This window comes from Stenella coeruleoalba (genome assembly GCF_951394435.1).
Source record: "Stenella coeruleoalba genome assembly, chromosome: 10".
NCBI classification, from domain to species: Eukaryota; Metazoa; Chordata; class Mammalia; order Artiodactyla; family Delphinidae; genus Stenella; species Stenella coeruleoalba.
In genome coordinates this window covers 19,958,986-19,985,999 of record NC_137156.1, presented here as the reverse complement: position 1 = coordinate 19,985,999, position 27,014 = coordinate 19,958,986, and the positions used below count along the sequence as shown (strand labels likewise).

At 40.7% G+C, this 27,014-nt stretch overlaps 1 protein-coding gene across 2 annotated transcripts in view; it reads left to right on the top strand.

Moving 5' to 3' along the window:
- Positions 1 to 27,014, top strand: part of LOC307192410 (cytidine monophosphate-N-acetylneuraminic acid hydroxylase) — a 69,549-nt gene that overhangs the window by 40,805 nt on the left and 1,730 nt on the right. The window contains exons 8-15 of one of the 2 annotated variants that reach the window (XR_013830045.1): positions 24 to 105; positions 880 to 1,017; positions 3,393 to 3,528; positions 11,485 to 11,625; positions 15,030 to 15,204; positions 16,783 to 16,899; positions 21,049 to 21,197; positions 21,668 to 21,695. Coding sequence is in view for 1 of the 2 variants with exons in the window: in XM_079933238.1 (XP_079789364.1) it covers positions 24 to 105; positions 880 to 1,017; positions 3,393 to 3,528; positions 11,485 to 11,625; positions 15,030 to 15,204; positions 16,783 to 16,899; positions 21,668 to 21,783; positions 24,641 to 24,716 (981 nt within the window). In the remaining variant the exon portion in view is untranslated. Of the gene's footprint in view, positions 1 to 23; positions 106 to 879; positions 1,018 to 3,392; positions 3,529 to 11,484; positions 11,626 to 15,029; positions 15,205 to 16,782; positions 16,900 to 21,048; positions 21,198 to 21,667; positions 21,784 to 24,640; positions 24,738 to 27,014 lie in introns of those variants that run through there. The other variant, XM_079933238.1, reaches the window with a different exon arrangement.

Sequence of the window (27,014 nt, the reverse complement as noted above, 5' to 3'; positions counted from 1 at the left end):
TGGTTTTATTGTTAAAATTCCAGGTAGACAGAAATCTTCGATTCATGATCTTGATGGATGGCGTTCATCCTGAGATGGACACTTGCATTATCGTGGAATACAAAGGTATTTTCTTATTCTCATTAACAGTGAAAAGTGAAAAATATTCTTGGTAAGAAGGATAATAAGAGCTATCCAAAATTTCATCCTATGTTCATCTTCTTCTTCCATCTTCATTTTCCATAGAATATAATATATTCTATCCCTGTCTTAGGAAAAGGGGCTCTCATTCAGATAATCTTACAGAGAACAAATTAGCAGTAATGTGCTCGATGTAGTGACAGGCGCAAAGATTCTTTTTCATAAGGCAACACATATTCTATATTTCGCCTATAGTAACTTATTCAAAACTGCCTTTACTGAATAAGTGTTTTACTTTCATCTTGAAATACTATGATGTAACGTAATCATACACTTCTGCCTTTCATGTGAGAAGATGACTTTACGCCAACAATCATTGAATGGAATTTCCAAGGGGTTGAGAGATTTGTGTTGATTCGGTTACTCTTTCCCCTGCATCCTTTGGGCTCAACACCTGAAGATAGCCGGCCGAGGAAAGTAGTCTATCTACGATCCGGAGTGGAATCAAGCTAACTCTCCTCACCCAGAACCCACTAATCAGACAGGATGAGTTTATTCACTTGAAAGTTCAAAAGGTGCTATTGAAGAGTTTAGATGTTGAAATCTTACTCTCTCTTTTCCTTGGACATAAGCAACTCTTCTGTAATTGAATGAGTCAGATTATACAGACTTACATGGAAGAGTTTGTTGACCTGGGATTTCAAATTGTCGTTTTCAAGATTTCACCTTGAGTATTGATGCCACTTTATTTTTCCACAGGTCATAAAATACTCAATACAGTGGATTGCACCAGACCCAATGGGGGAAGGCTGCCTATGAAGGTTGATCTGATGATGAGTGATTTTGCCGGAGGGGCATCAGGCTTTCCGATGACTTTCAGTGGTGGAAAATTTACTGGTAATACTTTCTATCAAAGTGATGCCAAGGAGCATGCATGGCACTTTGCTAAATGCTGTGCGAATCAATACAAAAATTATTAAGACATGATCCTTCCCCACAAGACGCTTACAGTCTTCTTGGGAAACCAGACTTGCAAATCACAGATATACAAGCCAAAGTTTCCAGCTCAGAATATGCTGATGGAGCATGAAGGAAACACCTAGGAGATTAGGGAGCATCTCAGGAAAAGTCAAGAAAAAGAATCATTTGGATCAATTCGATTCCTGATGTAGACTGTAGAGCAGAACAGGAAGAGTCTGACGTTGGTAGTCCAGGCTTAAATGCTCTTGGTATGTGGTTCAGAATAGGGTGTGGGCAACCCGAGGTGGGCACATCCCCTTGGACTTGTGGAATGCCCATACAGGGGAGGAATGAGGCAAAGGAAGCTCCTCTAAAGTATGGGGTTTCTGGGGGCCGGGGAAATAGTGGTCAAAGAGTACAAACTTCTAGTTATAAGATGAGTAAGTTCTGGGGATGTAACGTATAGCATGATGACTATAGTTAACAATACCGTGCTATATACTTAAAAGTTGCTAAGGGTAGGTCTTACATGTTCTCATCACACACACAAAATGGTAATATGTGAGGTGATGGAGGTTAACCAACCTTATCGTGGTAATCATTTAGACATACATGCATGTAATGAACCCATCCTGGTGTATACTTTAAACTTATGTAATATTATATATCAGTTATATCTCAAAGCTTGAAAAAAATGTGGGGTCCAAGGCAGAAGCTCTTCTGCTCCGGGTCTAAGGGTGGTGCTAGGGTTGGGATGGGGGAGGGCATGTAAATGGTATATTTTGTTCCTACTTTTGCTCAGTATGTAAGCATTGCTAGCATTGTAAGTTCTCAATATATGTCCACTTAATAAATTAATATTTTCTGTAAGCGATCTCTGTTTAGCAATGTGGCAGAAATGCCCTACTTGCAGTATGAGGAAAGCCTGTCCAGTTCCTTCCTTTCTTCTCTGAGTCTGTGGTCATTGCCTCCCAGAATGAGTCACCAGTGAGAGATAGAGGGGAGGTGCTATCTTTACGGGGTTAACAGTGTGACTGGGGAGGTGACATATACCTCCTAAAGGGTAGCCAGCATAACTCCGTTCTTATGTGAGTGTGTGCGCGCGCACGCACATACATTTAAAAAGGTCTAGAATATACCAAAATGTTAATAGTGGTTATGTCTACCTTGTGGATAACTTATTTTTTTCTGTATCCTTGTCTGTGTTTATCAGATTTTCACAGCAGTAACAGTAAGAGCAGTTCCCTGACATGGTACCCCCCATGCTCTGGGCCCTGCCTAATTTCAACTTCCTTTACTGCCTGTATCCCCATTGCTTGACAAGTGTCAGCCCATACTGGCCCGCTTTTTGTTCCTCAGACCCAATACACCAAGTCCATCTGTGCCCTGTACCTTTGTATGTGCTGTTTCCACTGCCTGGAGTGCTATTGCTTTTGACCTCCACGTGGTCGACAACTTCTATGTCTCTGTCTGTGTTCTATGATTCCAATGTCATCCTCACTAACTGCCCTAATATGGCCCTCCACCCCACACCTCATCACCCCAGCCACTCTCCATCCCATGGCCCTGTTTTACTTTCTTCCTAGCTCATCACTCTTTGAAATGAACTTATTTCCTTATTCCTTATTTGCTTCTTTCACTAGAATGAATGCTCCTTAAGAGCAGGGACCTGCTTTATCTTGTTCACCACTGTATTGTCAGTTCCTAGAACTACGTCTGGCACATAGTAGGTGCTCAATAAATATCAATCGAATGAACGAGCAAACGAACAAATGAACAACCTGTGAGGTAGGCAACATGATTCTATTTTACAGAGGAGAAAACAGACTTAAAGAGTTTAAGTGGTGGAGCTGCATTTTGATCCTGAGTCTTAACTGACTCCGACATCCACACCCTTGACCACTGTGCATCACCTGGGTGTAATGAACATGCTTTGCTTTTATAATCCATGAAGATAGCAAAGCCATTTCCATGTTAGTAGAGAGTTAAGCATTACAAGAATTACAGTGTCCTTAAAATGTGCATGCATGCAAGATACAACTACACATGCCACCCTGTTTATTCAGCTAGGGTCCAAATGAATTGCCATTAACAAGGAGAGGGTTCAGTGTCTCTGGCTGGTTTGGAAACATTTTCCTAGTAACCAACTGAAATTTGCAAAATAAAGCCACTAATGACAAGGAGCTTTGCTCTCTGTCTGCATTCGTTAGCTGTCAACTTTTATCTCCTGAAAGCCTTCTAATCTACTAGAACTCTTGTTTTTCTGTGATTTCTGAACAGAGGAAATTCTAATCCAAACCCTGTTATTCCAGAGGAATGGAAAGCCCAATTCATTAAAACAGAAAGGAAGAAACTCCTGAACTACAAGGCTCGGCTGGTGAAGGACCTACAACCCCGAATTTATTGCCCTTTTGCTGGGTACTTCGTGGAATCTCACCCATCAGACAAGTATGGCTGGATATTTTGCATAACATATTTACACACGAGTTAATGTATGCTGGGATGAATGATTTAGCTATGAATACAACATGAAATGAGAAAAAGTAATTAGTAGGAGTCTGGAGCTTATTTAACAAGCTGCCTGGGAACAGAGAGCCATGCTTGACAGCTAGAGTTAATTCAGATAGATTTTGTCCAAAAGGATCCTGGAAAGAATGAAGGCAACTGATATGTATTCAGTGTACACTAGGAATTGAACTGGGGCTTTTAATCATTTAGTCTTCCAATGACACTGTAAGGTAGGTGTTATTATACCTGTTTAAGTTAGGGAATCTGAAACTCAGAGGCTAAGGGACTTGCTTGAAGTCACCCCGCTGGAAACACTGGAGGTGAGAAATGCATCCTGGTATGCCTAGCTCTAAAGCTATTTTCTCTATACCACACTACCTCTCAGAATAGAGACTGTATCATCATCAAGTTATTTTCTCATTTTTGAGTATCTAAAAGGACTTCTCTTGCAGCAACATAACTTTTAGATCTTGTTTTTCAAGTGTAGTTTTGGAGGTCAATGAGTTTTCTTTGAGAATGTTTAAATGTTGAATTTTCACTTTAATGGTCAAATGAATGACAATCTTAATACTGGGTATTACACAAGATTTCATAAATGTGGATATTCACACTTATGGTTCTTTTTTGGTCACTTTGATACCAAGTCATCATTAAAGATTTAGCAGTTAACTTTTAATAATAAAATGTGTCTCAAACAGGAGAAACTTCAAATTTAAGAAACATTGTTTTTTTAGTTCAGCTTAACTACTGTTTTTAGATTGGATTGTCCTTCTTGGGACTCTGCTACTGTCAGGTGCCTGAGCTGGGGAAGTGCTTTTCCTTTTCTCTCAAAACATGGACCCTGTGATCCAAAATTTCCTATGAATTACTAAAGCCAAACTAAACATTTGCAAGATTGTTAGTGTCCTTTTGAGATTTGGAGTAGACCTGCTAGGGCCGAACAATGAGAACACTTATTATTTATATTGCAATCACGTTAACTATATAAATTAGTTTAGTATAAATAATATCATTTTGTTATTTAGTCCAAAAACAAGGCATGTCTTTTCATTTGTATAGGTTTTCTTTTGTGTCATTCAGCGGCATGTTAAAGTTTTCTTTATGTAAGACTCACACACTTCTGGTTATGTTTATTCCTAGTATTTTCACTTTTTCTTTTGGTTGCTATTGCAAATGCAGTCTTTTCTATAATTATATTTCCTAAGTAGTAGTTGTTTTAATTGTTTGGATAGTTTTCAGCTGATTCTCTTTAAATCATCTGCAAATAGTGGTAGTGATATCTCCTTTCATTACTTTATATGTCTGATTCATTGATGTTGTTTTATTGGATTATTTCAAGTAAAATATTCCTGACTTAAGAATGTTTATGCTCACTTAACTATGAAGGATGGAAGATGGAGTAGGTACAGTGAAATTAATGGAGGTAGACAGCAAATGAAGGACTTAGTGAACCAGGGAAGGGTTGTCTGTGTCAAGTGACAATGATACAGAACCAGGGGAATGAGCTACTCCAATATTACTAGAAGTTGATGGCCCTGGAAAACTTCCCTTCAACTTCCCACAAACCCTTCAGTTTTCTAGTTATCAGTGAATAGGTGTGTCTCACACTCAATCTTGATCTAGAGTGAAATGACAATCAGTTAATGCGACAAGAATAAACTTCTCAGTGCCTGCCAATGTAGACATGGCACAAAGGTTTCACTTAAATGCACTAAGATTCAGTGTAGTTAAGAACCAGTACGGCATAGACACCAAGCAATCAGAACAGATAACAGGTAGTGCTGGATCAGGTCCTGGAGGCTCTGCTCTCTCAAACTTTAATCCTTTAGTTGACTGAATTGAGAGAGAGCTAGGAGGCCCCAGGGGAGGGTCAGGTGCCTGGGACAGCAAAGAGGGCACTCAGGGAAGCAGCTTTGAACCAACTGGCATAGAACTATTTCAGTATTTTAGCAACTGTTATGCCTTCTGGCTGAACATCAGTCTGTCCTTAGAGCAGTGGAAAAAGGAGCAGAGAAGAGATTCTGCTGCCATTTCCAGCTCTCACATCATACTACGTGGAAATACCCAAGAACTAAGGGATTAGACTGTGGTGGTATTTTGCATACCACACTGCTTTGGACAGTGGTGAGCATCTGTGAAAAGATATAAAGAGAAAGCATGTCTAAGATAAATCCAGGAGAGTCTGTTTGAGAAGGTGAAAACAGTGGGTTGTTCTATCACTTTCATTTTCTTAGTTATGGGCCACTCAGGTAAAAAGTACAAAATCGAGAGCAATATTTGCCACATGACACTGTGGAGAGTATTAAAGTCAGGCCGGTGAGGAAGTATTATTGAACGTGAATTTTTACAGAAACTCAGAGAATTTCCTAAATTGGCTTCATGTTAAATGTTCCACGTCAAAGCATGTAGTCTGAATGCAGATAAGTTAAGCATCCTTTGAGATGATCTTACGGTCTAAGGTTTAACTAGAGAAGAGGAACCAGGCAAGATAATGGACATTTAAAGTGACTTAATCTATTACCTAAAATGTGAGAAGGAAATAATTTTTTGCATTGGACCCACAAAGGGTTCTCTGCCTGAGAGGTTAAAAGTGGAATTGTACCCCAGACTCAGGTGTATTAGAGAGGTAGAGAGATGGTCTGTATCTGTGGAAAAACAGAAATACAAGCAGAGGAAAGAATGCATTGTACCTATGGAGAAATTCAAGTATGGATTTCTAGTCATAAACCATGGAGACTAGAAGGTAGTAAGATAGTATTTTTAAATTGCTTAAAGAAAAGAACGGTCAACATAGACTCTATATCCAGTGAAAATATCCTTCAGGAACGAGGGTAAAATAAAAACATTCCTAGATGAAGGAAAACTAAGGCAATTCATGATAAGAAGACCTACTTTAAAAGAAATGCTAAAGAAAGTTATTTAGATAAAAGGGAAATGACACTAGAGGGAAACTTCTGGAGGGACCACACTACCCAATTGTAAGACTTGCTATAAAGCTCCAGTAATCAAGACAGCATGATATTGATGAAGAAATAAACACATAGATTAATGGACTAGAGTCCAAAAACAGAGCCACCCAAATATAGCCATTTGATTTTTGACAAAGGGACAAAAACAATTCAGTGGAGAAAAGACAGTCTTTTCAATAAATGTTATTGAATGTTGAGCAATTAATTGGACAGTCATATGCAAAAAATGAACCTCAATATAGTAGGCCCTGCACTATATACCAAAAAATAAGTCAAAATGGGTCATAGATCGAAATGTAAATGTAAAACTATGAAATTTTTAGAGGAAAATATAGGAGAAAATCTTCATGACCTTGGGTTAAGCAAAGACTTCTTAGATAGGACACCAAAAGCACAATCCATAAGCGAAAATTTTAATAAATTGGGCTTTATCAAAATTAAAATTTTTGCTCTGTGAAAGACACTGCTAAGTGAATAAAATGATAAACTACAGACCATGAGAAAAATTCGCAAATCATATATCTGATTAACAACTTGTATCTAGAATATATAATGAACTTCCAAAAATCAGTGTAAGGAAACAAAGAACTCAATAATAAATGGGCAAAACATTTTGAACAGATACTCCACCAAAGAAGATATATTGATGCAAATGAGCATAAGAAATGACGTGCCCATATCACTAGTCATTAGAGAATGCAGATTAAAGCCACAATGAAATAAGAATTAAAGTTAATAAAATTTTGAAAGGTTAACACTATCCAGTTATGGCAAAGATACAGAGCAATAGGACCTCTCCGACAGTGCTGTTGAGAATTCGAAATGATGCAGCCATCTGGAAAGCAGTACGGCTGTTGCTTTAAATACACATTTGTCATACGACCCAGAAATGCCATTCATGGCTCTTTACCCCAGAGAAACTAAACTTTTATTCACACAAAACTATACACAAATATTAATAGTAGTTCTAGTCATAATTACCAAATCAACTCAAATGTCCTTCAGCAGGTGAATGGACAAACTGTGGTATATCCACACCATGGAATACAATAGAAAATAAATAACTACTGATATACACACAACCTGGTTGAATCTCAAAGGAATCATGCTAAGTGAAAGAAGTCGGTCTCAAAAGATTATATATTGTGATTCCACTTATATGACATTCTGAGAAAGGCAAAACTATTGGGATGGAGAAAAAGTTCAGTGGTTGCCAGAGGTTAGGCTGAAGGGAAGGGAGGGTTTGACTAAAAAGGGCCAACATGGGGGAGTTTTGAGAGAACAGAATATAGAGCAGAGAGAAGTGCTCTGTATCCTGATTTTAGTAGTAGCACAAATCTGTACATGTGTTAAAATTCATAGAGCTGTTCACCAAAAAAAATCCAAAAATTGGATCTAAGTAAATCTTAAAAACAACAACAAAAAAGCTAACAGTTATTCTTAACACCTCAGTCATGTTAATTAAAGCTACGTATTTATTTAGGTCATATTTGTGATACAACAAATATATATGCACATCTTATATAATACACAGCCCCTTGGAAAAACCAAAATATACAATTAATCCATTTGGTAGTATTTGAAGCATAGTTTTATTATTTTAAATGTTAAAGTCTTTTAGATGTTTTAATTTTGCTTTTATAAGATTCTGTCAATTGTATAGAGCATCTATTTGATCACGAAGTGACTCAGCCCCTAACATTAATGGTTGTTTTTATGAGCAAGTACCAGTACCGTCTGCTTCATTGCTGATCACTTTATTTTTTTTTTTTTTTTTTATTTATTTATTTATTTTTGGCTGTGTTGGGTCTTCGTTTCTGTGCGAGGGCTTTCTCTAGTTGCGGTGAGCGGGGGCCACTCTTCATCGCGATACGCGGGCCTCTCAATGTCGCGGCCTCTCTTGTTGCGGAGCACAGGCTCCAGACGCGCAGGCTCAGTAGTTGTGGCTCACGGGCCCAGTTGCTCCGCGGCATGTGGGATCTTCCCAGACCAGGGCTCGAACCCGTGTCCCCTGCATTGGCAGGCAGATTCTCAACCACTGCGCCACCAGGGAAGCCCATTGCTGATCACTTTATGATCAGTGCCTGGAACATTTTGTGAACAAAGGTCAGGGACTGCCCACATGCAGACGGAATGCATGTGTCTTTCTACTCTGAGGGTACACTTACCTGTAAATTTGTTGGATAGTAAAGAAACTGATAGACTTATCAGTCCTTGAGATAAGTTTTTATGACAAAATCCTGTAAGTACTGGCCATAATTTCTCATCCATTGAGGGAGCAGAGTACAGTAGGGGAAATAGTGTACATGGAATTTAGGGTCTTTCCTACTACCACTTATTAGGACCAATATTTTTGACTTCTCTGGGCTTCATGTGACTCATCATTAAAACCTGACTCTTTTCACTGTGAAGTTCTTCTCTGTCCTCTGATGACATATCTATATGTGTCTAGTCACTTAATGTGTCCTTTTGCTGATATGTTTCCTTCTTTATTACCTTCTTGTTGCTATTACTTAGCTGTCTCTCATCTTCCAAATATTTCCAGAAAGATTGGCCTAAAGTTAAAATATAATTTATTTCGATCAGTGCTGTTCATCATTCATTCATTCATTTTTTGAGCAGCATGTGCTAGGTGCTGGAGAACTAGAGATGAAATGACTGTCTTCAGCGTTGGAAGAGAAAAACAATAGTAACACAGAATGATAAATGTTATGGTACATGTATGTTCTGGAGGCAATGGGATACAGATGGGAGTCAGAAAATGACTACTGGATGAGACTATGAAGCAAAGTTTTGAAGTATGAGTAGACACCCACCAGCAAAGATGGAAAGATGCTGAGATGAGAGGTTGCAGTTCAGTGTAGGGGACTGAGGTGGGTGTATTGGGGCGGGGGGCAGTGGGAACCAGACAGTGAACACCGCTGTGTGTCACTCCACATGGCTTGGATTTTATCCTTAAGAATGAGGAACCTGGTAAAGGAGTCTAACAAGGAACAGAGACGTGATCAGATGTGCACTGGAGAGGTTAGGTTGTATGTCTGCATGGTGGGAAGGGAGACAGGAATGTCGATCCTGGAGTACAGTTTGAAAATCATTGCAATAATCTCAGAAGGACTGATGAATGACAGTGGGGATTGAGAATTCAGATTCTAGAAATATAAAGGAGGTTGAATTGCAAGAACTTGGAGACAAACTGGATATGATGGTTTCTTACTTAAGGACACTTGACCACTTAATGCGATGCTGCCATTTAAAGTAGTCGTAAGTCACAATTCTGTGTATTAGTAGTTGGCAGATGTTACCCTCTGTACGCACAATACCCCTCAGAGGGCAGTGTCTGGGTATTAACTTTATGATTATTTTAGAGAGGCAGACAAAGAAGCATCAAGAAGTTAAAGACTTTTGTGAACGCCACACATTCTGTTTTAGGAAGAGTAATCTGATAGCATCCCGGTTCGGAGGCGGGGAGATCAGTTGGTGAACCATTTTGAGACTAGAGGTAGTAAGATGATGAGACAAAGAGGTGACACTGCTTCAAATTGAGGACTGCCCCAGTGGGAGGACATTCCCATGTGTAGGAAGGGACAAGTTAGACATCTTTGGGTGGAGACATATCTTTACTCATGTCTGCAAGATCATAATGTAAGTCAGTGGGGATGACAGTGGGGATTGAGAAAATACAGTGGGGATTGAGAAAATACCTTGGTGCTATAGAAATACAAATGCTTACATATGTTTTGTGTTTGTCTATCTGACTGAAAATATCTATCCAGTCCAGGTAACCCAGTTGTAGCTCAAGAAAGTAAAATTCCCTTTAACAGAAATGTCTGTCTATGTAACCCATGTCTGATGAAACACAGTGACAAATCCTGGATCTCTCTTTTTCTGCTCCAGCATCACCACAATTACCTGCCCATATGACATTAAAATTGATGATTTACAGCTTTTCCAGAAAGATTGTGGCTTGGAATTAAATTTGGGAGATACCCAGCGCTGATCAATAATAGCACAATTAGAAACTAGATCTCAGGAGGGACTATGACTGAGGATGTGTGTGTTCTTTTGTAACAGGTGGATTTCAGTGGTTTTGAATGGAAAGCCTTTTTGGGGGGAGGGGGTTTATAAACAACAAATTTAGTTTTCAAACTTCTGGAGACTGGGAAGTCCAAGATCAAGGCGCTGGCAGATTTGATATCTAGTGAGGGCCCACTTCCTGGTTCCTAGACACCTGTCTTTTTAAATGTAACCTCACATAATGGAAGGGGTTGGAAAGACTTATCAGACTTTACTCCCAAAGTTGGGGAGACGCTCCTCCTCGTGGCCTCCTGGGAAGGATGAGCCCTGCTTTGGCGGTGGAGAGCTGGGTGGACACTGCTGATCTGGGGCAAGTCACCTGAGCCGTCTGATCCTTAGTCTCTTTCTCTATAAAACAAGAGTAATAATGGCAGGTATCTCAGTGGGTTGTGAAGACAAAATCAATTAGTTCATGTTAAACGCTTAGTATATACCTGCCAAGTAATATTTAATCATCTATATATTTCATTAATATTAAATACAAGAAAATGAATCACTATGCTGTAAACTGAAACTAACACACTACTGTAAATAACTATACTTCAATTTTAAAAAACTGGAAAAAAATTAAATACAAGATTGTGTTATTCCTACCTCTTTATAGTAGTCTTGCTACATCTAACTTCAATTCCAATCACTATGTGATTATACTAAAAAACAAAGTATAAATAATAGCTGTTCCCTAATTAGGGACATTAGCCCAAATATAGTCTTTATTTTTCCTGGGATAACTGCAGGGGGATTGGGAAGTAGGAATGCAGAGGAAACAAACAAACAAAAATTCTGTCATTGTTCTAATCAAAATTTCATCTGAGAATAAACTTTCTTACATGGGAATTTTCTTATTTCTCAGGTATATTAAAGAAACAAACATCAAAAATGACCCAAATGAACTCAACAACCTTATCAAGAAAAATTCTGATGTGTTAACATGGACCCCACGACCTGGAGCCACTCTTGATCTGGGAAGGATGCTAAAGGATCCAACAGACAGGTTTGGCTTAAATACTTTTTTTTTTTGCGATACGTGGGCCTCTCACTGTTGTGGCCTCTCCCATTGTGGAGCACAGGCTCTGGATGTGCAGGCTCAGTGGCCATGGCTCACGGGCCCAGCCGCTCCGTGGCATGTGGGATCTTTCCGGACCGGGGCACGAACCCGTGTCCCCTGCATTGGCAGGCCACCAGGGAAGCCCGGCTTAAACACTTATAGAGAAAAAAATGATTCAGGGATTTTTTCAATTTTATGAGAAAATAAAGGATGTACCTGTGGTCTCTTGGTAGGTCCCTATTTGTCAGAATATTAAGTTTTTATTGAGTAGCCTCCTCAGCTTGTCATGCATTAAGATCCACACATCACTTTTTAAAATGGAAGTCTTACTGTTTAAAGAAAATAAACTATTAAATAAGTATCTTTCAAATCTAGGGGGAAAAAGGCTGAGTTTTTTCTCAGTCCTATATAATAATTTTCTCATCCTATGTAATAATTACTCAAATGTTTTCCTCGTCTCAGAGCCATACTTGAAAACAAAGAGTGAGGAAGTTTTTTCTATGAAGGACAATTGATGCAGCTCAAAAATAAGTTGTCTGAAGTAACAAGCAATAAGCATGAGAATTAGTTTTCATATCAGTATAAACATTACCCAGCTGCCAATTCCACAGACAGTACCTTTGAACAAGTAACAGTGCACTGGGAGTGCAATTCAGGAAAAGTTACTATTGATGTCACAGACCTATATCTTTACATATACTTGTCTTGAGCCAAATGGAACTGTTAGTTCCTCACCCTTATTTAGAAATGGACTGAACGTGCTGGAGAGCTGGGCACACAGTTGCCAACAGCACACCCCTCTCCTGGCCTCACCTCTGCAGAGTTGGTGTGAGTGGCGCAGCCAGCTGGTTATGCCCTTTTGCTAACTTCCCATATCGAACTAGTTACCGAATCTGGCCAATTCTTCGTAAATCCCTCACAAATCCACCACTCGTCTCCAGCCTCTTCCGTCGTGACCTTAATTCGGCCTCTCACAATTTTTTTTCACCTAGATTCAAGCAGTGGCCCTTGACTTGGCTCTGTGCCTCCACCCTGCTCTCCTCTGATCTATCCTCCATGCCAGCCTTTTTCAGTCTGCTGGCCACAATCCACTGGTGGGTTGTAAAAATCAATGGCATTGATCATGACCAGCATTTTAAAAAATGAAATAGAATAAAATAGAATAGACCTGAGTACATTGCCCGAGTACATATAACAAGGAGTAGTATTATTTCGGGAGACTTTGTTTCACAGGTGCGCTTGGTATGTGGACCCCCAGGGCCCTCAAGTAAAATGTAATTCTTACTGGGATCATAAGCAAGGAAAGCCTCCGCTCTGCACTGTTGTGGAAGAAACCTTTTTTAAATGCAAAATTCTTCCTGTTCCTTTCCCTGCTTAAAATTCCTGAGGATCTCCCCAGTACCTCTAGCGTAAAAGCAGTTTGTATTCTCCAGGTCAAGGGTGAGAGAAGTTTTTAATTATTTCAGGTTTTAGCAGGACATTCAAGGGTCTGGCATTCGGCACTGGCAGAATTCTCCATCATCTCTCTCCAGTTCCCCAGATGTATCCTATGGTAATAATCCTCAAACTTGAACGAACATCAGAATAACTTGAAGCACTTGGATAAATGCAGCTCCCTGGGCTCGACCCCCTGAGATTCTGATTCAGTAGATCTGAGGCAAAGCCTGGGAATCTGCATTTGTATCATTGTGTCACACCAAAGCATTCTGGGTAACAAGAGAGTCGACATTGTTGGATTCTCAGTAGTAAGACAGAGTGTAAGGACACAGGGAGGCTAAGTGCTTAACTCTGCCTTGTGAGGGGAAGAGGGGCCAGGAGAGAACAGGAAATGTGGTCAAGGAAAGCTCAGTCTGAAGTCTTAGGCGTTTGAGCTATGTCTTAGAGATCAGGAGGTAGGTTATAATTAAGAGAGACAGATGGAGATTCCGCTCAGAGGGACTGACACGTGCTGGAGAAGGGAGGTGTAAATAGTGTTATGAGTTTGGTGAGTGCAGATACTTTAAGTGAATAGACCTATGCCATTCATTCGGAAGTGATTTATTGAGCTCCTTCTGTATACCTGGCATCATACTAGATACAAGGAAACAGCTGTGAAGAAAGAGGTCCTTCCCTCATGAATCCAGCCATCCACCTGACTGTAGGGTTTGTAAGTGAAGGTGGAGGAAAAGGATGAGACGGGAATGCCCTGTCGGGCCAGGGTCAGAAAGGACTTGTGAGACAGTCCACGGAACTTGCCTATGAGTAAGGAGAGCTTGAGAAAGTTATAGAGCAAAGAAGGAACATTACTTCGTTGTGTTTTAGAAAAACTATTTTACTTTTTGGAAGACCATGTCCTGGGGAAGAGGCCACAGCGGGGGAAGAACTAGAGTCAGGGAGGCCAGCTGGAAGACTGAGGCTTTATCCAGGAAGAGATTAGTGAGGCTGTAAACTGAGATGGGGGGGAGGAGTTGGAGAAGCAGATTTGACATTCATTTAGAAGTTAGAAACTTTAGGTTTTGATAAGTAATTTATTATCGAAACCAGTGCCTCTCTAGCTTTGGGCAAATAATGGACTAAAAGTGTTGTTTTGATAAGTGGGACATAGTTACCAAATCGCTACTAGCCAGGTGCCCATTTCCCTCCTCATCTTTCCCTTATCCAGGTCACATCCTATTCTATTGCCAGGATTCAGTATTCCATGTTCCATGCAATGATCCATCTTGACACTGGATGGACAGCTCTAGGAATGTCAGAGAACTCTCTCGTCCATATTGCTGACTGGGCTTACATACAGAACTGCCCATGTGTCTGAGAGCTGTGGTTTGATTAGTATAGTGAGAGGACCATATATTAGAGACACAGAATTCTACGTATATCTCAAAGATAGGCTAAAGTCATTCCTATGTTCAACAAATATTTATAGGGCCCCTTCTGTGTGCCACTCATGGTTGCTGCTCTCATCAAACTTATATTCTAGTGGAGGTGAGGGGCAGGGCAGGAGTGAGCAGACTTCCACAAAATCAATACGGCCACTTATATTCAACATTTCCATAATTTAGTTATTTGAGCCGAAAGGGTCTGCATCAGTGGTTTTCCGATTTTTGTTTCCCCGACATGGACTTTTATCTTTAAATGTATTCTGACTTGGAGAGTGATCACACTAAGCAATTAACAGGAGCTGTTCTGGTTTAGGCTGGGGTGGGGCCCTACCCCTCGGTGGTCCCCGAGGCACTTCTGTGAGACGCCTTGGTATCATCTGAACAGTCTTAAAGCTGCTGGTCTGGTTGACTGTTGAAATTGAAGTGCTAATTTCTGCCTTCCTTATTTGTTGCTTTCTTCTTTCCTTGTTCTCTCACGTTTGTGTCTTTAAGGAAAGGCATCATAGAGCCTCCAGAGGGGACTAAAATTTACAAGGATTCCTGGGACTTTGGACCATATTTGAGAATCTTGAATGCTGCTGTAGGAGATGAAATATTTCGTCACTCATGCTGGATAAAAGAATACTTCACTTGGGCTGGATTTAAGGATTATAACCTGGTGGTCAGGGTATGCTATGAAGTATTATTTGTCTTTGCTGTCTTGTATTATGAAGTATTCCAATTTGTTTCTCAAAAAACATTTATTAAGCCCTACCATCTGCTTCACAGAAAATAGATCGGACAATGTGCTAAAACAATGCCTTGTTGAAAATGTAGGGAACGTTCTGAGGTCCAGCTCAGTTTCCCTCTCGGAGCACTTTCTCCTCCCATCACCGTGTGTTAGTTTTTGTTTTGTGGGTGTTTTGTTGTGTTGTGTTTGTAGCAGAAACAGGTACTTAAACTGTGGAACAGGCAAGTGGGCTCCACTGGAGAGGTGGTGTCGTGTAACAGCAGAGAAGCGGGTAATTCTTATCTGCAGCTGTGGTAAGGAATGAATTGCACAAACCATGAGGTCAGCTTAGAACTTAAATTAGCCCCAACATGTACGCACAGAGCTCACAAGCCCAAGTGGTTCACGTTATAAGCTGGTCACCGAAACTGAGAGGTATCGAAAAACAAAATAAGTACCAACAGGCAGGGGGTGAAAGAGAAAGAGGAGGCCTGAAATGGGCTGGAAATCCCAGCAATACTTATATGTATATTTTATCCCTCTTACATATAGTGCCTGAATTTGTGCATGGGGAGCAAAGTTTAAGGAAAGCATCAGGAAATGGACAGCATTCATACCCTTAGAAACAAAAGACTGGTTACCCTCAGGGTGAGGGCTGTTCTCAAGTTTACCTTTCAACCCCAGAACATTAATACCGGGTACCAGGCAACACTTAGCATTCTCAAAATCAGTGAGTCCTAAAAACCTACCTGGGGGTCAGAGCCAGTCTATGACAAAGTTTTTGATGGTCAGTAATGAAACAAGTATGAGTATGCATGTGAGTGTGGTTGCAAGGATGTCAACTCTCTTTTCTTGGGATGAATTGTCATTATTCCAAGATTAGGTCCTTTCTATTTTTGAGGCATGAAAGCAGTCTTCCTTTAATGAAATAAAAGGATAGTAGATGTAAGAATTTTTTTTAAGTCCTCACTTAGCAAAATGAAATGTTGATGCCTACATTAGCTACCAAATATTTTTTAGAAAATTGTCTTTGAAACCCAAAGACCTGGGAAACATTGGTCTACATTATATCTTCAGTTGAGCAATTAGTATGAAAAAGAGAAAACATTTGGAATTTTCAATGACACTCTTTATGTTTAGCTGCTATGTGATGGTGAGAAAAATTCCACATTTTATTTATTTTTTAGCCTGCAAACATACAGTGGTATTTGATATCTCATTACTAATAGTGCTTGAGATAATGATATCCTTCTCTGTAAATTTGATTGAAGCTAGTGATATGAAGCAGTTTTGCTAGTGTAGAAGAGTAGGATTAGAATTCAGTTCAGGAAAGAAGAGAGAGGGAGAGAGGGATTGAAGGGGGGGTAGAGGAGGGGGGAATAGAAGAGAGCAGAGAGGAGAGATTCTTTTTATATTAACTCCACTTCATTGCTATCATTTAAGAGCATTTGGGTCTTGTACGTTCCAAAATTTTTTAAGGACCTTGACCACCAGATTGATATGCTTCTTCCCTTTACCATGTTGTCATTTGCACAGATGATTGAGACAGATGAGGACTTCAGCCCTTTTCCTGGAGGATATGACTATTTGGTTGACTTTCTAGATTTATCCTTTCCAAAAGAAAGACCAAGCCGGGAACATCCGTATGAGGAAGTAAGCAGGAACACCAGTGGAAGTGCTCCTTCCTTCCTTCCATCTTTCCTTCCTTCCTAAATAAACTTTTTAGTTTGGAATAACCCTTAGATTTACAGAAAAGTTGCAAGGATAGTACAGACAGTATTGTTAACATCTTACTTTACTGTGCTACATTTGTCACAACTAACACGTGGATACTGAAACATTATTATTAACTAAACTCCATACTTGTTTCTTTTCGAGTTATTTGCAAAGATTGGCTTTTCTACCTGCTTCCTTCCAAACAGCTGACCCGCCTGCACTGTTACCAGACCTGCAAGCACTGATCTCTGCCTTCCTTGCCTTCTCTCCAGTGGTGTCTCCTTCCCCAAACAAACCCAATGGGTGGCTCTCTAAAGAAAGTGAAGTCAGCATAAACCTACACATATTTTGTTGAGCTCCAATTTTTAACAGATCCCTAACCCACGGCAGGCATGGTGATAAGAGCCGGGGCTTTGGACACAATGTCAATACTGGGATGGGTACCCCATCCCTGCCGATGAGGACTATTGATTATGAGGCTTTGAGTCCCTGTCCGAGCCTTGGTGGTTTGTTTTTTTTTCCCTTGCATTGGGCTTCTTCCCACCTTATCAGTTTTTTTTTTATTATAGTCAAATGACATAAAATATGTGAGCATACGTTGTAATTTTAAATTCTATATAAATGCAAAAATCACTAAATAAATTAGGAGGGTGTATAGTCTGCCCTTAAGTGTACTACACATGACATATAAATGTGTAATGCCTTAATTATAGAAGTTTAAATGTACCTTTATAAAATAGATGTATTCTTAAACGACATTTTAGTAATTTGACTTGTATTTTTATGTTTAGTACTTGCTGTTGAAGAGAATCTTATGGTGAAACTTCAGTAAAACCAGTAATCCACTGCCTGCTTTATGGGTTTTAAAAAACTGGGTTTTCACATATAGGAAAACCCTACATAAAAACAACCATTTTAAGCAAAATGAATCTGCTAAATTTATTGCTTTATTTATGAAACACATACATAACACAGCTTCATATATCTTAGGTCATTTAATACAACCGCCCCATGAAGCCATATTACTATACTCCCCATTTATGGATGAGGAAAATGCCATGCCGAGGGGTTGCATAACCTGCCCAAGGTCGTACAGCTAGTGAATGCGTGGTGCAGGGCTTTGACCACAAATAGTCTAGCTCCGCAGTCTGTGTATTTAGCCACTGTCTTGCTTCTTAACTCTGATTTACAAAACTTATAAATTAAGGTATCTGTTGCCATAAGGGAGATTTTTCTTTGGAATTTTAAAAATCACAAGTTCATTAAAAATATTTCATTGAAAAAAAGTCACTTTTCCACAGCTTTTCATAATGCATCTGTTGGAAAAAGCAGGCAACAGCTCTCTTGCAGATTTAATACACCACGGGGTAAACCGTCATGCCCGCTGTGTACGTGGTGGTCCCTATTTCGACTCTCAGTGCTTTTGTGTCCCAGGATTTTAGTGAGATTTCTGTATGTTGAGGTTCATATATAGCGGATATGCCTATACTTGGAAGAGCTCCTTCTCTTGCCACCTGGAGCCTTCTCATATTGCCTTTTTTTTGAGGGCGGGGGCCATTCATTGCCTTTTAAACTCATAAGTATATTTTCTATCACACCAACTCTCCATCTTTTTTTTTTTTTTTTTTTTTTTCGGTACGCGGGCCTCTCACTGCTGTGGCCTCTCCCGTTGCGGAGCACAGGCTCCGGATGCGCAAGCCCAGCGGCCATGGCTCACAGGCCCAGCCGCTCCATGGCATGTGGAATCCTCCCGGACCGGGGCACGAACCCGTGTCCCCTGCATCGGCAGGCGGACTCTCAACCACTGCGCCACCAGGGAAGCCCTCCATCTTGCCTAGATGCATGGCTCCTGTAGCTGTCCATCCTCCTGCTCCAATCTGGATGGGCCCCTCTCTAGGTCTGCTGCCAATCTGTCACCCTGTGACATCCCTTACCCACTCCCAGACCCCACCCATGTCTTCACCTTCTTTGCTTTCCTCCTTTGTGGGACTTTTTGCTTAAGTATCTGCCAAAGAAATGTTACACGGGAGCTAAACTTCAAGTACTTTTCTGTCTGATCTCGCACGATAGCTTGCCTGAACCCATTATGCTGGGCGGCGGTCACTTTCCATGGTTACCTGAAGGCAGTGCTCTTTTGGCTTCTACTGTAGTTGCATGCAGTGTTGCTCACCCCAGGCTGACCTTTCTTCCATTGTAGGTGACTTTTAAGAATTTAGGGATTAATCTATATTTACCAAAAAAAAAAAAAAAGACCTTTTCAAGCAGCAGGCTTTACTTGAAGGCAGGGGTTACACGCTTAAGTGCTCACAGGCGGACCCGAGGCAGATCTTGTAAATAGGGGGAGCTGGGTGGGGACTGTATCAAGTGGAAAGCAGGGAAGGGAGGAGCCCCTACTGAGCTCCAGCTGATCTTCCGAGTTTTCCAGAAAACTTGGAAATCTGGATTTTCATGTAAAATACCCAGATTTATAAATGTGGAAAGTTAATTCAATTTTTTAAAAAGGGACTGTAAGCTATCAACTAAGACCTAGGTTGTATTTGGACAGGGGGGCACCCGTTTAAGTTATGAAGGTGAGGAGCCAACTGTTAGGCTGAGGGACCCCTAAATACCGAAATGTGGATGTCGTTGCTCTGGGGCATCACATATACACTTCCGCCCTCATTCTTCCTGCAAAATGGATTCCATTTATTCAGAGAACTGTCTGAATGTATTTGGCCCAGGAGCCATGCATAGGCGTAAGGAAGGGGTTGACTGTTTTGTGTACATACTTTTGTGCTCTGTGTCCCTGCTGTCATCCATGGTACGTACCTCTTCTGCTTCTGAATCTGAATGTCCCTCCACATACTCTCTGGGATTCTGCAGCCTCTGCCTTCGTCTTTAGATGCCACTCACCCTCCTGCTTTCCAGATTCACATTAGTTAATTGGAATCTCCTGCTGTCAACGACTCACCTCATTTCTTCTTCACTGTGACAGTTCATACCTGTACGCTTGCTTTGTCAACACTTCAGTTGCATCTAGAAGTGGGCAGAAGGCGGGTTAGGTATGGGATCTGCCCATCATTTTGAATTAGAAGTCCTTTCTCAGCTCCAGTGACACTAGCCCTCGTTTTCTTCACTTCTTGACTGTTCTTCTACGTTCTTTCAGGGTCTCTCTTTCTCCAGCCACCACTTAAATCTCTTGTTTTCCTCCAGGGTTCTGTACTCAACCCACCGAACACATCTGCTAGCACCGCTTCTCCGACGCCAAAAATCCATAGGTCCTGCCCAGACCTTGCCCAGCTCCCGCCAACTCTGTCCAGCTTCAGATTCACTAGAGTTAATCACCTGCTGGATATCATCACCTGGATATCCAAATCCCTGGTACCTCATTTTCAACCTGTTCAAAATGCGACACATCATCGTTCTCTTAAAACTGCTCTTTCTCCTTTTCTGTCTTGATCGTTGGCAATATCAACTCCTCCCCCCCCCACAGTGAGCCCAGCTAGAAACAGGGGGGTAATCTTCACCTTTTTCCTTTTCCCTCATCCCCAAATCTAATCAATCACCAAGACCTTCCCATTTTACAATCTAAACGTTTCTCAAAACCTCCCCAGTTCTTCCACGTGCTCCTCTCTAGTTTGAAAGGTCAAGAAAGGCCATCTCCCCTCCACTGTGAGGAACTAGATCTTGATACTGCGCTTTAGCTGGGCAGTCCTCAACTTAACAAACTGTGCAGTCATGTTTCTAAGTCTCTACTGGCAAAACAGGAGATCTTCTGACCTGTGTTTGCGATCTCAGTTCACAATGGATGTAATCGTTTTGTAGGAATGGTGCAGGAAAGAGAAATAAATCCTAAATGCCAGTCTTCTGATCATTCCGTGTCGTTTAATGGCCCGTCATTTATGATAAAGTTGCCTCTACTGGCATTAGCACGATATTTATCAGGAAAAAAAATGTGATGCCAGATACTGAAAAAGGCTCCTGGTAAACTGGAACATGTACCTATGAAGTGTTGAAACCATGTTCAATCTTAATAACTTCCCTTCATGCTACCTCATGCTTTTTTTTTTTTTTTTTAATGAATTATCTCTTTTTTTCTCACAACAGTAACAGAGGAGACCGAGGCTTAGCAAGGTTAAGGTCACATGATTAGTAAGTGCTGGGCTGAGACTCAAAACCATCTCTGCCTGCCTCCTAACCCTGTGCACCTTTGACTATTCAGCAGATCCTGTGTCAGGAGTTGGGATTCTTTAAAGGTAAAGGCCTTGCCTGCCGCATTAAGGTAATCTTGCTCTGTGGCAGGCCTTGTTTTCAGTATTTTATATACACTGACTCAGTGAATCCTCACAGTAGTCCTGTGAGGAATGTTCTGTTATCTCCATTTTATAGATGAGGAAACTGAGGCACAGAATGTTTGCCAGGATCACACAGCTAGACCATGGATTTGAACCTAGCAATCTGATTCTGTCTGTGCTCTCAGCCACTCTGCGCCACCCCCCAACCCCGGCTCCTGATCCATTTCCTGTTTTCCTTCCCTCAGTTTCTACTGCACTCAGGAGCCTCTCTTTCCCCCTCCGCCTGTGATATCTCCTTCAGTAGGCTTTTCTCCTTGACTCCTCAGACCCCTGCCGTTATAGGCAGCTGCTTCTTTCAGGGACACAGGGGTCAGTACCGATGCTCACTGCTGGCTGGGTCACCCCTACTAGTTGTTCCTTATCTGTTTCAGATTCGGAGCCGGGTTGATGTTATCAGACACGTGGTGAAGAATGGTCTGCTCTGGGATGACTTGTATATAGGATTCCAAACCCGGCTGCAGCGGGATCCTGACGTATACCATCATCTGTAAGTCTGAAAATGCCTGTTGTGCTCTAGGCCACTGCAGAGGATGCTGTGGATATATAAGCAGAGTCAGTGACCGACTGTGCCCCCAGATTTTGATGGGTGTGTGAGATTCCGCCATTAGAGCTTTATTTCTTTGTTAACGTGTTAAAAAGCAAATCTGGTTAGGAAAATAACATTTTAAAGAGTCATTGTTTCCTTATTCATGCAAATGTGTTTCAGTCTTTTCTGAAAGTGGTTTATGGTATAGGAAAGGGAAGGACATTATGAGAGGGAAAGGGTGTGTTTGGCCAAGACAAGAACGAGGAGGGGGTTTTATGTGGCAAAGATGTGATCATCGAAGACAATTATTTCCCATGACAAATTTTTGCCTGTGCCCAACTCTGAGCATGAATTTGGTGAACTAGTTGGTTAACGGGAATGGCCCTCCGAGTCTCTACCTGCTTACACTTCAAAACCATGTAAGTTTCTCATTGCAAAACTGTATATGTGGACTTCCCTGGTGGCACAGTGGTTAAGAATCCGCCTGCCAATGCAGGGGAACACGGGTTTGATCCCTGGTCCAGGAAGATCCCACATGCTGTGGAGCAGCTAAGCCCGTGCACCACAACTACTGAGCCTGCACTCTAGAGCCCCTGAGCCACAACTACTGAGCCCGTGTGCTGCAACTACTGAAGCCTGCGTGCCTAGAGCCTCTGTTCTGCAACAAGAGAAGCCACCGCAGTGAGAAGCCCGCACACCACAACAAAGAGTAGCCCCTGCTCGCTACAACTAGAGAAATCCCGTGTGCAGCAACAAAGACCCAATGCAGCCAAAAACAAAAACAAAACCCAACTGTATATGTCTTTAAGACTATAGTTGGAATATTTGAGTTGAAGTGTCAGAAGGGCCCATTTTCTATTTTCGTATTTGCAAAATAATCAGCAAGAGGGAGAATGCTGTCTTATCATTACCACTGACCCTCTGAAAAGTTCAGGAATTTAATTTTAAATGAGCAAAGCCTACTATCTAGCTTCTGCCTTGAGCTCCCAGGCACAGGCATGTCTTGAATTTTCTTTTTTATTTATTTCTTTTTGAATGTTTTGAAATGATTTTTAAAATATTGAAAGAATGTAGATGTATATAAAATAAAAGGAAAGAACCCTACCCCACACTTCCCAGAAAACCTGTTTCCTGTCTTTCCCTCTACCCACTCTCCAGGGCAACACTTGATCACAGCACAGTGTGTGTCATCCCAGGCCTAATTCTGAATACGTCAACATTTAACTAAATATATTTGTTCTCAATAAAACGTCCCAGATAGTTGGGGAGGGAAGGTTATTGTTGCTGTTGTTTTTTAATGTAATCCTAGTACATCTGTAACTTGCATTTTTTACTCATTAATATATCTTTGGTATCCTTAGTGTTGGGACACACAGATCAACCCCAAACATTTTAACAGCGGTAGAACATTACAAGTTTTGTTCCTTTTCAACAAAACTTATACATGTCTTCTTGTTCTGGAAAAAAAGGAAATGTAACAACTTTGGGGGAGATTCGAATGTTACTTTTCTTAAAAAAATAATTCCATCTTGGAAGCTTCTGGGATATTGGTGCTGAAGCCTATTTCTTATGTTGTTTTGATAGCAAAGGGCATAAATGTAAGAGAATCCCGTAATGAATCTTGGAAAGCGGTCACAACCCAATTTATCTTTGTTGCTTTCAAAATGGGATTTATGAGTTTATTAAATATTTTTCTGGTCATAAAACATACATATCTACTGCAGAAAATTTGAAAAAAAAATTTAAATACAAAAACAAAACAAAAAACAACAGTTAAAACCACAAATGATCACACCATCCAGAGAGAGCAATTTGCATTTTGGTATCTAGTTAATCTTTCTTCACATGCACTTTTTTTTATAAAAATGGGATAATACTGGACTTCCCTGTGGCGCAGTGGTTAGGAATCTGCCTGCCAATGCAGGGGAACACGGGTTTGATCCCTGGTCCGGGAAGATCCCACATGCCGCTGGAGCAACTAAGCCTGTGCGCCACAACTACTGAGCCTGCACTCTAGAGCCCGTGAGCCACAACTACTGAGCCCGCGAGCTGCAACTACTGAAGCCCACATGCCTAGAGCCTGTGCCCCACAACAAGAGAAGTCATTGCAATGAGAAGCCCGCGCACCGCAACGAAGAGTAGCCGCCGCTCGCCACAACTAGAGAAAGCCCGTGCGCAGCAACGAAGACCCAATGCGGCCATAAATAAATAAATAAATTTATTTAAAAATAAATCAATCAAAATTTTTAAAAACTGGGATAATACATACTTTTGTTCCTGCATGTTTACTGAACAATCTTTGATCCACCCTGTAAGTTTCTAACTTTCACTATTTGAAATGATGTTTTGCCAAATAAACACGTAGGTGTGCCTTGCACACTTTCATAGTGATTTCTTAGGATAAATTCCTAGTAGTGGAGCTGCTGCATACAACACGCACTCAGCGTGTAGACTTTTGCTGCACGCCGCCAAATCATTCTTAGGAAGCCAGCTCACCTCCCCAGAAATAACGTACGACACATTTACCTGCACCTTCACCAATACCAGGTCCTTTTGTGTACAGAATACAAATCTATATTTTAACATATAAGAATTCCTTAAAGCAAGGCGCATCACAGAAAACTAAAAATAAGACAGTTGTCATGTTTTAAGGGACTGCATTCAACACACTGGAAATGTGAAGCTACATTAACATCTGAAACAGTACAGGAAAATGCTGCCTCAGGGAGAGCTGAGTACCAGGTACCCAACAGATCTTGGCAAAACAATAGGCATGGAAGTTTCAAAAACATATTTTTCTGCTTTATCTCTTTTACAGGTTTTGGAACCATTTTCAAATAAAACTCCCCCTAACACCACCCAACTGGAAGTCCTTCCTGATGTACTGCGGGTAGAGAGGACCTGAGATTTCCCAGGTAAAGCATCCTGTAGATCTGGGAGACACCTTTATATCCATCCCATCACACTCTCTTTGGCATCTGAATTAAGCAGGCACTGTGCCTATCAGAAAACCTGACTTTCCGGGGAATGAGAGGAGCTAACATTACAGGAAGAACATTCAAGTTTAAAAACAAGTAAATAAAATGAATAGTGAGTGCCTCCAGCCCAAAGTCTATGGAATCTTTGGTCTGGTTGAGGTGAACATGCAGCCGATTAATAAACAAGACAAAAATTATGCTAGGTGGTCAGTGAGTGTTCAGGGCTAAATCCTGAACATATGAAGGAAGGCAGCAACCAAAGACAAATACTGTGTGATTTCACTTATATGTGGAATCTAAAAAGCAAAACAAACGAACAAACATAACAGACAGTAATAGAGAATGAACAACGTGGTTGACAGAGGGGAGATGGGTGGAGGGAGGAAGGAAATGGGTGAGGGAGGTTAAGAGGTACAAACCTCAGTTTAAAAATAAACTTGCAGGTGCAGTCACAGGTATGAAATGTACAATGTGGGGAATAGAGACAATAACAATGTAATATCTTTGTGTGGTGACATTTCATAACTAGACTTATGGAGGTGATCAGTTTGAAATGTATAGAAATATCGAATCACTATGTTGTGTGACAGAAACTAACACAGTGTTGTAGGTCAATTATACTTCAGACAAACGAACAAACTCAAAGAAAAAGAGATCAGATTTGTGATCGCCAGAGATGGGGGGTAGGGGGAAGAGGAATTGGGTGAAGGTGTCCAAAAGGTACAAACTTCTAGTTATAAGATAATTAAGCACTAGGAATTTAATATACGACATGGTAAATGTAATTAACACTGCTCTATGTTACATATGAAAGTGGTTAAGAAAGTAAGTCCTAAGAATTCTTATCACAAGGAAAACATAGTTTCTACTTCTTTAACTGTGTCTCTATATGAGATGATGGATGCTCCTTAAACTTAATGTGATCATCATTTCATGATATAGGTAAGTCAGATCATTATGCTGTACACCTTAAACTTACATAGTGCTGTATGTCCATTATATCTCAATAAAATAAACAAAAACACTGGAAAAAAAAATAAACACAAAAAAGAAAAGCAGCAACCAAAACTGAAAGGAGAAAAACTAAAAACGGAGTGAGATGGAAAACATCACCCCTCATTTCAATAGACCCCTCTCTTTTTCAGACTGATGGAGATCAGCTTGTCTGACACAAACCAGACTTGACATTCCTTCCTACCACTCGGGATGTGATTTTATAAACTGAACTACAAAACCTGTTTCCATACATTTGTTATTGGAAAGATCACATAATATCACTACAGAGATAGTAAATTCCTTGACTCATGCATTTATTTATTTATTCCACAAACAGCTATCCCATCACGTTGTATTGTAATAATCTATTGTCTCTTCCAGTCAGTAGACTCTGAATTTCTTAAAAGTAGACACTTTTGCCTGCGTAACCCTAGTACTCAGCACAGTGCTCTGTGCACACACAGTATTATTCATAATATGCATTTAAGGAAGGAAGGAACAAGTGAATTTCGTCTTTAACTGTCAGTGTGACTTACATCTTAAACTAAGCTTTGGTGTCCTTACCAGTAAAATTAAAGATCTAAATAGAATATTCTTTTCAGTTGTAACGTTCTTTATTCCATACTCTAGCCTAGATCTTCTAAGTTACCATAGGCTAGAAGGGATGTGAAAGGAATTCACATACAACTAGATTATAAGGCAGACTTAGTAAGCACTATATTTGTTGTACCAACTTAGTGTTGGGAATCCTGAGGAGAGAGAAATTACATCTGAGTTTTTGCAATGACGAGGAAGAACTTTACAGAAAAGGTAGTATTTCAGGGGGGTAGGGAGGGGGCGTTAGGAGAGCACCTTGAAGGTTGGGGAATATTTTTAATAAGCTGAAATGGAGGGAGCGATGATAGAATATTCCAGACAGAAGGAGTGGGTGAAGTTAAAAGGTAGAAAAATACAAGGTGAATTAGAGCAATGGCAAGTCCTCCTGGTGTGACAGAGAAGGAAGGGAAAGCAGGAACGAGGCATGAGTGGCCCTGGGAGGATAAAGAGAGTCAAGAGGCTCAATGGGGATGCTGAGCGTCTGCAGTAGTTGCGAAAAAGCTGGAGGCATTAAAGGTGAGGAGGCAGCTGAACGAGACAATGCCAAGTCCAAGGTCTTGGAGATGGAGCAGATCTGAAAAAAAGGTCAAATATCAAGGAGGCAATAGTACGGTGGTCAAC